At 34.8% G+C, this 15820-nt stretch overlaps 1 protein-coding gene across 13 annotated transcripts in view; it reads right to left on the bottom strand.

Moving 5' to 3' along the window:
- CDC42BPA (CDC42 binding protein kinase alpha) overlaps positions 1-15820 on the bottom strand; it is a 311754-nt gene that overhangs the window by 151872 nt on the left and 144062 nt on the right. For all 13 annotated transcript variants that reach the window (XM_079106616.1, XM_079106608.1, XM_079106605.1 and 10 more), the window contains one exon: positions 9737-9830. In XM_079106616.1, coding sequence (XP_078962742.1) covers positions 9737-9830 — 94 coding nt within the window. The remainder of the gene's footprint in view (positions 1-9736; positions 9831-15820) is intronic.

Below are 15820 nucleotides of genomic sequence, written 5' to 3'. Positions count from 1 at the left end.
GGATAGAACACCAGGAAGACAGAACCTCAGATACTGAAGACAAAATATTTAATCTTGAAAACAAAGTGGACCAAACAGAGAAGATGGTAAGAAATCATGAACAGAATCTACAAGAACTATGGGATATCATGAAAAAGTCAAATTTAAGAATTATCGGGATTGAGGAAGGCTTGGAGAAACAAACCAAAGGAATGAACAATCTATTCAATGAAATAATATCAGAAATTTTCCCAAATCTGAAGAATGAAATGGAAAATCAAGTACAAGAGGCTTACAGGACTCCAAATACACAAAATTACAACAGACCCACACCAAAGCACGTTATAATGAAAATACCTAACATACAAAATAAAGACAGAATTTTAAAGGCTGCAAGAGAAAAGAATGAAATTACACTCAGGGGGAAACCAATACGTATATCAGCAGAATTTTCCAACCAGACCCTAAAAGCTAGAAGGGCCTGGAACAACATTTTTCAAGCTCTGAAAGAAAATGGATGCCAACCAAGAATCTTATACCCAGCAAAACTTACCTTCAGATTTCATGACAAAATAAAATCCTTCCATGATAAACAAAAGCTAAACAAATTTACAAAAAGGAAGCTGGCATTACAGAACATTCTCAGCAAAATATTCCATGAGGAAGAAATGAAAAACAACGATGCAAATCAGCAAAGGGAGGAACTACCCTAAAGGAACACCCAAATAAAGGAGATATCAACTCGTGTCAAAAAAAAAATGAGCCAAATGACTGGGAATACAAATCATATCTCAATAATAACCCTGAATGTTAATGGCCTGAACTCATCAACCAAAAGACATACGCTGGCAGATGGGATTAAAAAGAAAGATCCAACAATTTGCTGCCTGCAAGAGACTCATCTTGTAAAATGAGATACCCACAGACTAAAGGTGTAAGGATGGGGAAAAACATACCATGCACATAGACACAGCAAAAAAGTCAGAGTATGCATCCTCATATCAGATAATGTGGACTTCAAGCCAAAGTTAGTCAGAAGGGATAAAGAAGGACATTTCATACTGCTTAAGGGAAACTTAAATCAGAACATAACAATTGTAAATATCTATGCCCAAAACAGTGGCTCATCCATATACGTGAAACAAATCCTTCTCAATGCCAGAAATCAAATAGACCACAACACAATAACATTAGGTGATTTTAACACACATCTCTCACCACTGGACAGATCCTCCAAACAAAAATTGAACAAAGAAACCACAGATCTCAATAACACAATCAATAATTTAGACTTAATGGACAAATATAGAATATACCATCCAACAAAGAGCAAATACACTTTCTTCTCAGCAGCACATGGATCCTTCTCTAAAATAGACCATATATTATGCCACAAAGCTACTGTTAGCAAATACAAGAAGAAGGAATAATACCTTGTATTCTACAAGATCATAATGGATTGAAATTAGAAATAAATGACAGAATAAAAAACAGAAACTACTCTAACACCTGGAGATTAAATAATACGTTATTGTATGATGAATGGATAACAGAAGATATCAAGAAGGAAATTAAAAAATTCTTAGAGGTAAATGAGAACAAAGAAACAACATATAAAATCTTTGGGACATTATGAAAGCAGTTCTTAGAGGAAAATTTATTTCATGGAGTGCAATCAACAAAAAAAGAAAAAAAGTCAACAAATAAATGACCTAACACTATGGCTCAAAGCCCTAGAAAAAGAACAGAGCAACACCAAAAGTAGTAGAAGAGAAGAAATGGTTCAAATCAGAGCTGAAATTAACGAAATTTAAACAAAAGAAATAATCGAAAAAATTGACAAAATAAATAGTTGGTTCTTTGAGAAAATAAACAAAATCAATAAACCCTGAGCCACACTAACAAAGAGGAGAGAAAACCCAAATTACTAAAACTCGGAATGAACAAGGAAATATCACAACAGACACAACTGAAATACAAAACCTAATTAGAAGCTATTTTGAAAATCTATACTCCAACAAAATAGAAAATCTCAAAGACATCAACAGGTTTCTAGAGACATATGAATTGCCTAAACTGAAGGAGGAGGACATACACAATTTAAAAAAAACAATTTCAAGTAATGAAATAGAAGAAGTCATCAAAAGCCTACCAACAAAGAAAAGTCTGGGACCCGACGGGTTCTTAGCCGAGTTCTACAAAACCTTTAAAGAAGAGCTCATTCCAATACTTCCCAAAGTATTTCATGAAATAGAAGAGGAGGGAAACCTTCCAAACTCATTCTATGAAACCAATATCACCCTGATACCTAATCCAGACCCAGACACATGGAGGAAAGAAAATTTCAGACCAATATCCTTAATGAACATTGATGCAAAAATTCTCAACAAAATCTTAGCAATTCACATACAAAAAATATTTAAAAGATAGTGCACCACAATCAAGTGGATTTTATCCCAGAGATGCAAGGTTGGTTCAACATCTGGAAATCAATACATGTAATTCAATTCACCATATCAACAGACTTAAAGTCAAGAATCACATGATTATTTTGATAGATGCAGAAAAAGCATTCGATAAAATACAGCATCCCTTCATGCTCAAAACACTGGAAAAAATAGGGATAGTGGGAACATTCCTTGACATTGTAAAGGCCATCTATGCTAAGCCCATGGCCAATGTCATTCTAAATGGTGAAAAACTGAATGCATTCCCCCTAAAAACTGGAACAAGGCAGGGATGCCCTCGTTCACCACTTCTACTCAACACTGTCCTCAAAACTCTTGCGAGAGCAATTAGACAGACCAAGGAAATTAAAGGGATATGAATAGGAAAAGAAGAACTCAAACTATCCCTATTTGATGATGACATGATTATATATTTAGAGGAATCAGAAAATTCCACCAGAAATTTTACAACTCATAAGTGAATTCAGTAAAGTAGCAGGATATAAGATTAATGCACATAAATCCAATGCATTTGTATACATAAGTGATGAATCTTCAGAAAGAGAAGTTAGGAAAACTACCCCATTCACAATAGCTTTGAAAAAATAAAATACTTGGGAATCAATCTAAAAAAAGAGGTGAAAGACCTCTACCATGAGAACTTCAGAACACAAAAGAAAGAAATTAAAGAAAACCTTAGAAGATGGAAAGATCTCCCATGTCTTGGATAGGCAGAACTAATATTGTCAAAATGGCCATACTATCGAAAGTGCTATATAGATTCAATGCAATTCCAATTAAAATCCCAATGAATATATAAAGAACTCAAAAAACTCTACACCAAGAATACAAATAATCCAATCAACAAATGGGCTAAGAAAATGAACAGACACTTCACAGAAGAAGATCTACAAGCAATCAACAGATATATGAAAAAATGTACAACATCTCTAGTAATAAGAGAAATGCAAATCAAAACTATCCTGAGATTCCATTTCACCCCAATTAGAATGGCGATTATCAAGAACACAAGCAACAATAGGTGTTGGCGAGGATGTGGGGAAAAAGGTACACTCATACATTGCTGTATGAGTGCAAATTAGTGCAGCCATTCTGGAAAGCAGCATGGAGATTCCTCAGAAAGCTTGGAATGGAAGCACCATTTGACCCAGCTATCCCACTCCTTGGCCTATACCCAAAGGACTTAAAATCAGCATACTACAGAGATAAAGCCACAACAATGTTCATAGCTGCTGAGTTTACAATAGCCAGAATGTGGAACCAACCTAGATGCCCTACAGTTGATGAATGGATAAAGAAACTGTGGTATATGTATACCATGGAATATTACTCAGCCATAAAGTATAATAAAATTATGGCATTTGCAGGCAAATGGATGCAGTTGGAGAATATCATGCTAAGTGAGATAAGCCAATCTCAAAAAACCAAAGGATGAATGATCTCACTGATAAGAGGATGATGACACATATAGGGGGTGGGAAGGTGGCAAGAATGGAGGAAAGAGGGATGGGGCTCTATAGAGGGATAAGAGGGGTGGGAGGGTGGGAGGGGTCGGGGGAGGGAAAAATATAACAGAATGAATAAAAAAACTATTACCCTAGGTAAATGAATGATTACACAAATGGTATGCCTCTACTTCATGTACAGAGAAACAAGATGTATCCCATTTGTTTACAATAAAAATGAATTTTAAAAAATGAAAAGGAAAATGCCATATCATCCCAATGAATACAAAAATTATTTGATTATAATTAAAATGGAAAACTCTTGGTAATCAGAAATGGAAGGAAATTCCCTAATCTGATAAAGGATATATACCAAAAGCCAACAGCAAACACATACTCATTTCAATGTCCAGAAACATCACTATAAAAGTTAGGAACAAGACAATATGCTCATTATCATCCATACACATTTTTTTGTTGTTGTTGTTTAGTTTTGTTTTGTTTTGTTTTGTTGTTTTTTACCAGGGATTGAACCCAAGTGCACCTAAACACTGAGCCACATCCCCAGCCCTTGTTATTTTGAGGGTCTCACTAAGTTGCTGAGGCTGGCTTTGAACTTGTCATCCTGCTGCCTCAGCCCCCAAAGGTGCTGGGATTACAGGTATGTGCCAGCAAGCCCAGTCACCACACATACTTAACATTGTACTGGAAAAAGTTTATGAAGGGAAAAAAAATCTGAAGATAATCTTTATTTGTGGATTATATGACAGTCTGTATAACAAATCTAGAAGCATCTACAAATTATTTTGAGCTGATAAAAATTTAGCATGATATCTATAGTCAGAATGAACACAGAAAATCAACTGGCTTAAAAAAGAGCTACATGCTATTAAGTTGCAAATTCAAGCTATAATTTACCATAACAAAAAAATTCACAAGGTATCTAGGACTAAATCTAATACATATAGGCAATAGATTAATAATAGTGAATATTATAAAATTTTATTACAGAAATACAAGAAAATCTAAAATAATTAGAATGAATACATTCATGAAAGGGAATATTCCATGTTATAAAGTCCCTAAAATCAATCTCTCAGTTCAGTGTAGGTCCTCAAGCTTGTATTTGTGAAAGAATATCTATACTTGGGTACAGATATGAATATAAACCATCATAACAATTACATGGAAAAACAAAAAGGCAAAAACAGTCAAGACAATTTTAGAGGAAGAAAAAGAATTAGAGTGGACATTTCTCCATCAGAAACTGACTTCTGAAGGTAAAATGATTAAGATATACTTCTGACTCTGGTTTAAGAGCCAAAAATCAACTTCAAGCTTAATATTGAAAGTCACAGGCTGCAAATTAGTGCAGCCACTCTGGAAAGCAGTGTGGAGATTCCTTAGAAAACTTGGAATGGACCCGCCATTTGACCCAGCTATCCCACTCCTTGGCCTATACCCAAAGGACTTAAAATCAGCATACTACAGAGATACAGCCACATCAATGTTCATAGCTGCTCAATTCACAATAGCCAGACTGTGGAACCAACCTAGATGCCCTTCAATTGATGAGTGGATAAAGAAACTGTGGTATATATATATACAATGGAATATTACTCAGCCATAAAGAATGATAAAATTATGGCATTTGCAGGCAAATGGATGAAATTGGAGAATATCATGCTAAGTGAGATAAGCCAATCTCAAAAAGCCAAAGGACGAATGATATCGCTAATAAGTGGAGGATGACACATAATGGGGGGGAGGGAAGGGTTAGTGTTAGGGTTAGAGTTAGGGTTAGGGAGGGGGGCAAGTATGGAGGAAGGAAGTACTGTATAGAGGGTAAAGAGGGGTGGGAGGAAGGGAAAAAATAACAATGAATCAAACAACATTACTCTATGTAAATTTATGATTACACAAATGGTATGCCTTTACGCCATGTACAAACAGAGAAACAACATGTATCCCATTTGTTTACAATAAAAAAAAAATAGAAGAGAAAAAAAAAAAAAAAGAAAGTCACAGACTTTGTTCGGCAAAGGCTCCTAGATTTGGAGCATCTGTCCAGGTTAAAAAAAAAAAAAAACAATGACCCACATATAATAATATCAGTTTCAAACAGTGGGAATAAATGGGACAACCTAAAAGCTTCTGAGATTTTTTTTTCCTGAGATATACTGAAAGACTGTAACAGAACTGAGGACCAGAATGACATCAAATGCCTCAACAGTAACCCTCTAAGAAGACGAGAAAAATCACTTCAAATCTAGAATACTATGTTAAAATTATTAACCACATAAGAGAGAAGAAATGAAGGCATACTTCAGACATCAAAGATGGTGAAATATTTACTTCCACTGGAACTTTCCTCAGGCAGCTACCGTCAGTGAAAAGGACATACAAGGGATCTAGTAACAGAGGATCCAATATCAGAGAGCAACACACAATAAATTCCATGATAAGAGGATAGTCTAAGGAAGACAGTTCTGCATTAGGCCTAAAAAACACCAAGATTAGGACAGGAGAAGGCAAGACTCCAGTATACTTATCTTCAAGGGATAAAGGGGAATTGCTTATTTATATAATGTGTCTGAGAGGAAAAGGAATCGCCAAATTAACATTTGGCAGAAAGTTTGTGGATAAATGGGTATGAATTAAAATCAAAAACTAAGCAATGTAGGGCTCAGTGGTAGAGCACTTGTCTGGCATTCATGAGGCTCTGGATTTGATTCCTAGAACTGCAAAACACAAAGAAAAAAACAAAACAAAACAAAACAAAAAAAACCCTAAAGAATGTAAAGTGGTTACTTATCACAGGGAGAATGAAAAGATAAAGCAAAGAAATGTAATTAAAATAAACTGCATGGCACACTAAGAATATTAGTGTCATCGTTAAGAAAATCTTGAAGAGAATTTAATGGCAGATTAAATGGTAATTACACTGGGAAGATAGAAAGGAAGTGAACTGGTTGCATAAGAGGGGACTAAGAGACCTGAAGGTTCATCTTCTATGGCAGGAAATAAATAAAATCCTTTTTCTTTCCTTTTCTTCCTTTCTTTTTTTGGTACCAGGGATTGAAGAAAGGGATGTTAAATTGAGCCACATCCCCAGCCCTATTTTTAGTTTTTTTATTTTTTGAAACAAAGTCTCACTAAATTGCTTAGGACCTTGCTAAGTTGCTACAAGCTGGCTTTGAACTCAGGATCCCCTGTATCAGCCTCTTGAGGGGCTGAGATTACAGGCATGTGCCACCATACCCAGCTAAATAGAATCTTGATAAATAAGAGATAGCAGCACAAATATGTTAAGAAATGTGTACATAAATGAAATGCCAGAAGAAAGGGTCAAAAGTTTAAGTACCTTTCTCTCGGGAAACAAATTTGGAGGAGAGAAGAATTAAAACTATTTCGTTATACATCTTCCTAAAATATGTAGGTATCATTCTTATGAAAATATAAAATTAAATAAAACAAGAAGTTCTTTATTATAATTTTTTAAACAGAGGTCCAACATGCTGGCGTGTCCAAGAAAACTACTTTGAGATCATCACAAAATGTGCCAGAAACAAAATTTAAAACATAATCCCACTGTCAAACAAATTAATAATGGATAACTAGGAAGATACCACTCTTTCAGGAACAAATTTGATTGAGGGAAACTCAGAAGGAAAGAAACAGCAATCACTATTCACTTGGAATGTACCGGGATTTAGAAAAGCAGGCATCAGACTCCAGGAGAAAAGCCCCAACTTTTAGTACGAGGGGCTTATAGCATGTGGGACTGGAGAATGACAGGTTCTTTCCCTGCAGTTCTTTTTCAGTATAGCTCCCTCCTTTCTGGAATTCTGGCCCATGACTTCCAGATGCCAAAGCATCTGATTTCACTGTGTGTTTTCTCAATTCAACAAAACCACCATGCTATTTTCTTTTCATGCCAAACCTTGCACTACCCACTTCCCACTTTATGCTTCATACTTTATTATCCTAAATCAGTATAATTCTATATACCTATCTTCCATTGTTTATTGTGTGTCTTTACTTCTACATTAAACTCATTAAAATCTTAATATTTTTTAATCTAACAGAAGCCTTTTATGTATAATTTTTAAGAGTCATTTTTTCTTGCCCACTTCTTTATCATATCTGATATTCTTTATCCTATAGATGTAAGTGTACAAATGGTATCATTTCCTTTGGCATGAAGGACATTCTTTAGCTTCCCAGACCTGCTAGAGATTAATTCCTCATCTTTCATTAATCTGAACATTTTAAATTCACTCTCATTTTTTAAGGATTTTTGCTTGCTATAGAATTCTCAGTTTATACATTTCTTTTCCCTTTCAGCATTTTAAAGATATCTTTCTATGATTTCTCATAAGAGGTCAGTGGTTATTCTGACATTTCTTCCTCATATATAAGTAACATATCTAACATTTGTACTATTAAGGCTTCTACTCACGCTTTAATTTTTTTTTTCTAACTCTATATTACTATCTCCATCTCCATTGTTTTAGGGAGTGTGCATCTCTTATCTTCCTCTGAAATATAATGTCTTGTTTAAGCACATAAAATAATTACTGGCTGATTTCCTTGAACATGTGTTAGATTATGGTTACACTCTTTAAGAATTCACTCTGTGAATGTAAAGTCTATGATTCATCTAAAGCCCGGTTGGTCTTAAATACTAATAGCTTCCAGGGCCAAAAATCCAACATCCCCTGTTTCTCTTTCAGTATTGCTTGATCTCCAGTACTCTATTTGGTTTTGAACAGGTATCGCTATAATTTGGCAAATTTCATATGATCTTGCGTTGCACAATTACTGCCCAACCTTAAAAAGAGGTACTCCCCAAGTGGATACTTTAGATTCTCTGTACAATGGCTTGCTCTCTCCAATGCCAAGCCCTGCAGATTCTAGCTGCTACAATTAACTCATCTTTGGTCTCTTCTCCTAATCTCTGAAGAAATGCTACACTCTGCTCCAACTCTAGCTTTCTGCAGGAGAGTTGGGAACTGTTTCAATTGTGGGCAATTAAAGAGGCACAGCACAAGAGTTCATTCCTGTCAGGGATAATTGTCTTATGCTGTTTGTTGTCCATTACACAAAAAATGTCTGTCTCAGATATTGTATCCAGTTTTATAGTTGTTTAGAGTAGGAGGGCTAACTCTATACTAATTATTCCTATCAATATGGCCAAAGAGTTAATATAAGCCTTTAAAAAAATTCTCTCTTCAGAATAAATTTTCAGAACTGAAGTTACTAATCCAGAATAATGTGACACTTTCATTGCCTTTAGAATATATTATACTAAGCTGTTCTCAAAAAAGTTTCTACCAATTAAAGTTTCTATTAATTAATTAATAATTAGTTAATCTACAGGGAACATACAACCAGGGAGATTTTTCTGGGGGAGAAAGGAAAAAAAAGATTCATTTGTTGAGCACTGTCCCTCAGAGTAACTATATAATTAGGAAAGAAAAAATAAATTTTAAAAAGTGAGGATGGAGTAACATTTCCTTTTCAACATGAAACTTCTTTTTCCTTACCTTCTGAAAACTTAGAAATATTTCCAGTACAATAAGTAGTTACCAGCTAATGAACAAATAAGAGCTCATAAAATATCAATCTCAAGATTATGAATATGAGCAGGTGAAATGGCTTCTGATTTTATAGACAAGCCCTTTTATGAACAAGCATGGCCAAAGGCCACTGTGGAAGGAAGTGGTGCACAGACAGACAAATGGATGGCTGGATAGACAGATAGGCTTCTAAAATAAAGAAAGAAGACATACACCAAAGAAAACATCTGTGGGTAGAGTAATTTAGGATTTCTTTATTTACCGTTCCATCTTCCATCAGCTTCAGACAAGAACCAAAATCTGCTAACCGAATATGTCCGTTCATATCCATCAATATATTGTCAGGTTTGATGTCTCTGAAAAAAAAATATATACATTTAATTTTTAGTTGGGAAAATTAAAATTAAAAATAATCAGTTGGGTAATAAGATAAAAATATCAACTTATTCTTAAAGTAATACTCTAAGAAAGTCTATCCAACCACTTTATGAAAGTCTATTCAACTTTAGGATCTGATTCATTTCATACTAAAACTTTTTTTTCTTTTGAGGGGGATTACTGTGAACTGAACCCATGACACTTTACCATGAAGCTACAACCACAGTCCTTTTTATTTTTTATTTTGGGACAGTGTCTTACTAAGTGACTGAGGCTGGCCTTAAACTTGTGATCCTCCTACCTCAGCCTCCTGAGTCACTGGGTTTATAGGTGTGCACCACCATACCCAGCTTAAAACTTTATTAAATATATACAATTTCAGTGTTTTCCTGGAGATCAAAACTACTTTGGTAATCTTATTGTTTTCTTTACATTTTACACAGACTCCAATGTGGCTTTGGTAGGCCTATTATCGGTATAATAAAGAAAAGTCAAAATTATCTGACACCCACAAAAAATGCTATCATCTAGCCTATGATATTTTACAGGGAAAAAAATACTTCCTAGACCCTGAACATAACTACCAATAGACAAATTCTCAAGTACTGCAGGTCACGACAACAAAAAGGAATAGCTTCATAAAGCTAATTTTGTGGAAGAACTGAAATAAATGTGTAACAGATTACCTATATTATTTAAAGCTTTCATTATTTATGGATGTTAATGGCTTGCAAGACACCTAAATTTAAATAATAAATTATATCATACCAGAACAGCCAGGACCCGTAGGACCCCTGGTCGGACTGACTGAGCCCCGTCTCCAGGATCCCTCAGCCCAACCGATCACTCCCTGCCTCTGGGGCTCTCACATCAACTGACTGCTCCCTGCCGCCAGGACCCCCAGACCTACTGACTGCGCCCTATCACCCGGATCCCAGACCGATTGATTGCACCTGGCCTCCAGGATCCCACAACTACACCAAACACACCCGACCTCCAGGACCCCTGCCGGACCAACTGCATCCTGTCTCCAGGACCTCCAGCTGACCACGTCCACCCCTGAGCTGCAACTCCCCATTTGCCAACACATTTCAAAACCAGAGCGGCCATCTTGGATAATCCTGGAAACCAGAGCTCCGATCTTTGGGTGGGGCATATCCCATCCTGAGACGCCTGCTGGAGGCTTGAAGCTCATTGTCAGGTACCTCTCTCATGCATCAGGCTACTTACTGAACACTGGGAGGTTTCATTAGTATATGACTGTTATACAGATTTTTTTTTTCTCTTTTTTAAAAAAAATTAAGTTTTTATTTCTTTATTTTTCTTGCTTTCTTTTCCTTTTGTTTACCTGTTCCTTCAGTCTCTTTCTCCCTTTTTTGCATGCTAACATCCGATTTCTTTTGATTACACTCTCACCCTATTTTCTAGAACTTCTGTATATTCTTTTCTTATCCAATTAACAGCCACATTCTACATCCCTCTGTATCCTCTTTGTCCTCCATTAGAAACTGCAGACCTTATTGCAAACCTGTTTGTTTTACCGAAGATAACATTTGAACTCATTTTGTTTATTATGACAATTTTGTTAGTGTCCCCATAGGGGCTATTTGGTCTAGGATTGCATAGTGTCTGATTTGGGCACTGCTAATATTCATCTCCCCTTAAAGAAAGGGTTTTGGAAACCTACAGGGCCACTATAAGCCTATAGGGGGAAATCTGCAATACCCCAGACCTGCACTGCTAGAGGGGAAGACACATGAACAACATGAAAAAACAAGGGAAGAAAACGATCCAAACAAATCTAGACTCTATATTAATAGAATCCAATGACAGTATGTTAGAAGAAATGTCAGAAAAGGACTTCAGATTATACATGATTAAGATGATTCACGAAGTAAAGGATGAGATAAGAGAGCAAATGCAGACAATGAATGATAATACCAATAAGCTGAAAGAACACCTGCAGGAAGCAAAAGATCATTTCAACAAAGAGATAGAGATTCTCAAAAAAAAATTATATCATACCAGATTTTTATTTGTTTTGCATTTGAATGCAACCTTTGGGAAAACAATCATATAAAATGATTTTGTAAAGAAGATTCTCAAGTCAGCAATAATGTTTCTTATCCTATTCTAAAGATTGTAACTGAGTAAGTTAGATATTAGGTCCTCCCAATTTACCCTATTTAAAGAGAATAAGAAGAATCTTCTAAGTACAACTTACATATTTTTTAAAGAATTCTATTGCCATGGGATTAAGAGAAGAATAAAGTCATTTTAACCTGAATGATAACACTACAGGTTTCTATCCCTTAGATTTCCCATCTGTAATATGGATATAACATTAGTACAATTTTGATCACTGAGTTATCACAGATTGGCAAATTATGGCCATGGGGCCATTCTAGTCTTCTGCCTGCACTGGCACAAAGAAACTTTCTGGGGTGATGAAAACATTCTTAATTGGGACAATTTTTTAAATGGGGGAGGATAAGAACTACCATTAAAAATAAGATATTAGAATTTGTGGAGATTTTCATTCTGTATATGATCTTAATGTATTCAGAGAGTTTTTATTTCTTCTAGGGTGGTTTGTATTTTTCTAATAAAATACAAATTTTATCCACGTTTTAAAATTGATTGGAAATAGTTGATAATAGTATTGTGATTTTTAAACCTACAATGTAGTTGCATTCCTAATATTCTTTGTATCTTTTATCTTTTGTTCTTGACAAAAATAACATCAAATCCTTAGTACTTTGTTTCCCACCTACTATTCCAATTGCTTTAAGTGCTTTGCTTATTTAATATTCACAGCTCTGTAAGGTGGGTACAATTATTTATCCCATTTACAACAATGAGGAAGATGTCACAGTCAGGACTGAGACACATGTAATCTGGCTTAAGAGTCTGTATTTTTTTACTATGATGAACCAGATATTTGTCCTTTTGTGATTATTTTAAAATAATAATTTGATTGATCCTCTCCTTATTTTTACATTTCATCAAATTTAACTTCTTTTCACCCTTTTCCTTCTCTGTAATTTAACTTTGTTGTTCTTTGCCAGCTTCCCACATTGGAGATTTAATTCACTTTTTTCTAATCTTTCCTTCTTTTTTAAGTTCACTTAAGGTTAGCAATCTTCGTTTATTGCAACAGTTACTGTACCTACAAGTTCTAATATGGAGAGCTTTCTTCTTCATTCTAAATATTTATTTTCCATTGTGATATTCCTTCAAACCTAGGAGTTACAAAGAATGCATTTTAAAATTTTCAAAACATGGATTATTTTCACTTCTGTTCTGATTTAATTCTATTTATTTAATTTTGGGGGTTTATAACACATTTTACTGTTCAAAATAAAAACAATTTTTAAACATACACTGAAAAATTTCCCTATTGCACAAGTCCCCCATCTACTCATCCTATACTGACAAAAATAATTATTATGATTGGTTTATCTATCCTTTCTTAGTTTCCTTTATTATATAAAAGCAAGCATATAATCTTATTTTTAATCCAAATAGTATATTATGCACGGCAATCTATACATTTCTTTCTTCACTTACAGAAAATTCTTTGACCCATATTAGAAGAGAAAAAGCCCCAATATTTTTTATACATTTATAACACACCATTATATAACTGTGACATAATTTAGTTAACAAGTCTGCTGTTGGTGAACACTTGAGTTTTTGACAATCTTCTATTAGGACCAGGAGCTAGAAATATGATAGGCAGACAGGGTGAGGATCTTGATTACAAAAACCAGAAGTTTACAGGGTCTTGGGCTGTAGCTCAGTGGTGCAGAGCTTGCCTTGCATGTGTGAGTCACTGGGTTCAATCCTCAGCACCATATAGAAATAAATAAATAAAGATATTGTGTCCATCTACAACTAAAAAAATATTTTTGAAAAATTCCATTTACAGGGGTGGGGCAGGGACTTAGTGGTAGCATGCTCACCTAGCATGTGTGAGGCCCTGGGTTTGATCCTCAGCACCACATAAAAATAAAGGTATTGTGGACACCTACAACTAAAAAAATATTTTTTAAAAATATTCCTTTTACAAAGTATTTAATAGGTAGATATTAAGCACTAAATAGCATATGAACAGCACATAATCAACATGATCACCAAGTGTCTCATTCTGATTGGATGTAGAAACTCCCCTCCCAAAAGTCGCCAGCCAATACTGTAAAAGGTCATCTGCAGCAACACCATATAAACCCGTAGACGGCAACAACTTAGGTGTAACCCACCAAGGACCTCTCTCTTGCAGAAGCTCTGCTTCCTCTCTGTTTAAATTAAATTCTGTTACTTTATCCTCAGTCTTCAGATCTGTAAGACAAAGAACCTATACCCCTCTGTGTCTCACAAATAATATTAATATAGAATAACTCTCAATGGGTGTTTTCAAGATGTAATGATCTCTGTAGGATAAAATTCTAAATGTGGAATTTTAAGTAAAAAAATGCATCAATTTGAAATTTTAATAGACATATCCAAATGGGCCTCCTCAGTACTTGACTCAATTTATACTACCATGAGCACTATGTGCCTATTATCATATAGCTGCACATTAGAGTAGTTTGTCAAATATTTGAATGTTTTACCCATCTTTTAGATCAAAGTGGTGATGACAATATTTGCATTTTCTGTATTATCAGTAAAACCATCTTTTATATAGGCTGGAGCCATTTGATTACTGTTTCTGAGAAACAAATTTTGGCCATTTTTCTTTTGCTTTATAGTCTTTTTCTTAAACTAATTCCTTAATCAGTTCATTAAGTCTTTCCATAGGAGGAATATGGTTGGTATTCTAAGGCATAGTAGGGTGAATACAATGAACACCATGATGCACTATATATCTCAAAATAGTGAGATGAGAGTAATTTGACCATAAAGAACTTCACCATTAAGAAATGATAAAAGGTGATGAATTTGCAATTTACTCTGAGTTGATCACTATCCAGTGTATACAGCTGCTTCATCAACTGTAACATTCTCATCCCATTTCACTCTATCTCGATAACTTAGGGGATCCTAAAATTTGGGTTTTCCAAAACCTATCTTCCTCCCAGTTGCTGATATGTAGCATAATCTAAGAAGATTATTTGTTGATTTGGGATAAATTATAAAGTGATTAGGATAATTTTGGATCCTTTACATTTTGTTGATTCATTGAGAGTTTCTAAAACTAGAGGCTAGTTTCTGAAGTCTGAAAATTTTTTTTTAAAAAGTCAATTAGGGGATCTTAATGAAGCATTTCATAGATTGAATTAAAAACAAGAAAAATGATGCAATCCCCATCGAAATACCAATGACATTCTTCACAGAACTAGGAAAAACAGCCCTAAAATTTATTTGGAAGATTGGATTTCATTTGCAAGAATGAGAGACCCAATTCTGAACAAGAAAAGTGATTCAGGAAGCATCACAATACCTGATCACAAATTATACTATACTGCTACAGTGAAAAAACAGTATGGTATTGGCATCAAAATAATTATGAAGACCAATGGGATAGAAAACAGAGAAAAACTCAAATTTTTAAAGCCATCTGATACTCGAAAAAGGTATCACAAATATATGGTGGGGAAAAGAAAGCTCTTTAAATCAATGGTGTTAGGAAAACTGAATGTCCCTGTGAAGAATTAATTTATAGCCTTTTTCCCTGCACAAAAGTCAAATCAATATGAATCAAGGACTTAAAAATTAGACTAGAAACCCTGCAACTGCTAGAAGGAAACACAGGGTTAACAATATATCATATAGGTACAGGCACCAATTTCCTCAACAAGACCCCTAAAGCTCATGAAATAAAAACCAAGAATTATTGGGTGGGATCCCATCAAATTAAAAGCTTCTGCACAGCAACGGAAATGATTAAGAGAATGAAGAGAGAGCCTATGAAATAAGGGTGAATCTTTGCCAGCTCTACTCTGATAGGGAATTAATATCCAGA

Source organism: Sciurus vulgaris, assembly GCF_902686455.1.
Source record: "Sciurus vulgaris genome assembly, chromosome: 12".
Classification (NCBI taxonomy): domain Eukaryota; kingdom Metazoa; phylum Chordata; class Mammalia; order Rodentia; family Sciuridae; genus Sciurus; species Sciurus vulgaris.
This window is presented reverse-complemented; position numbering and strand designations above follow the sequence as displayed.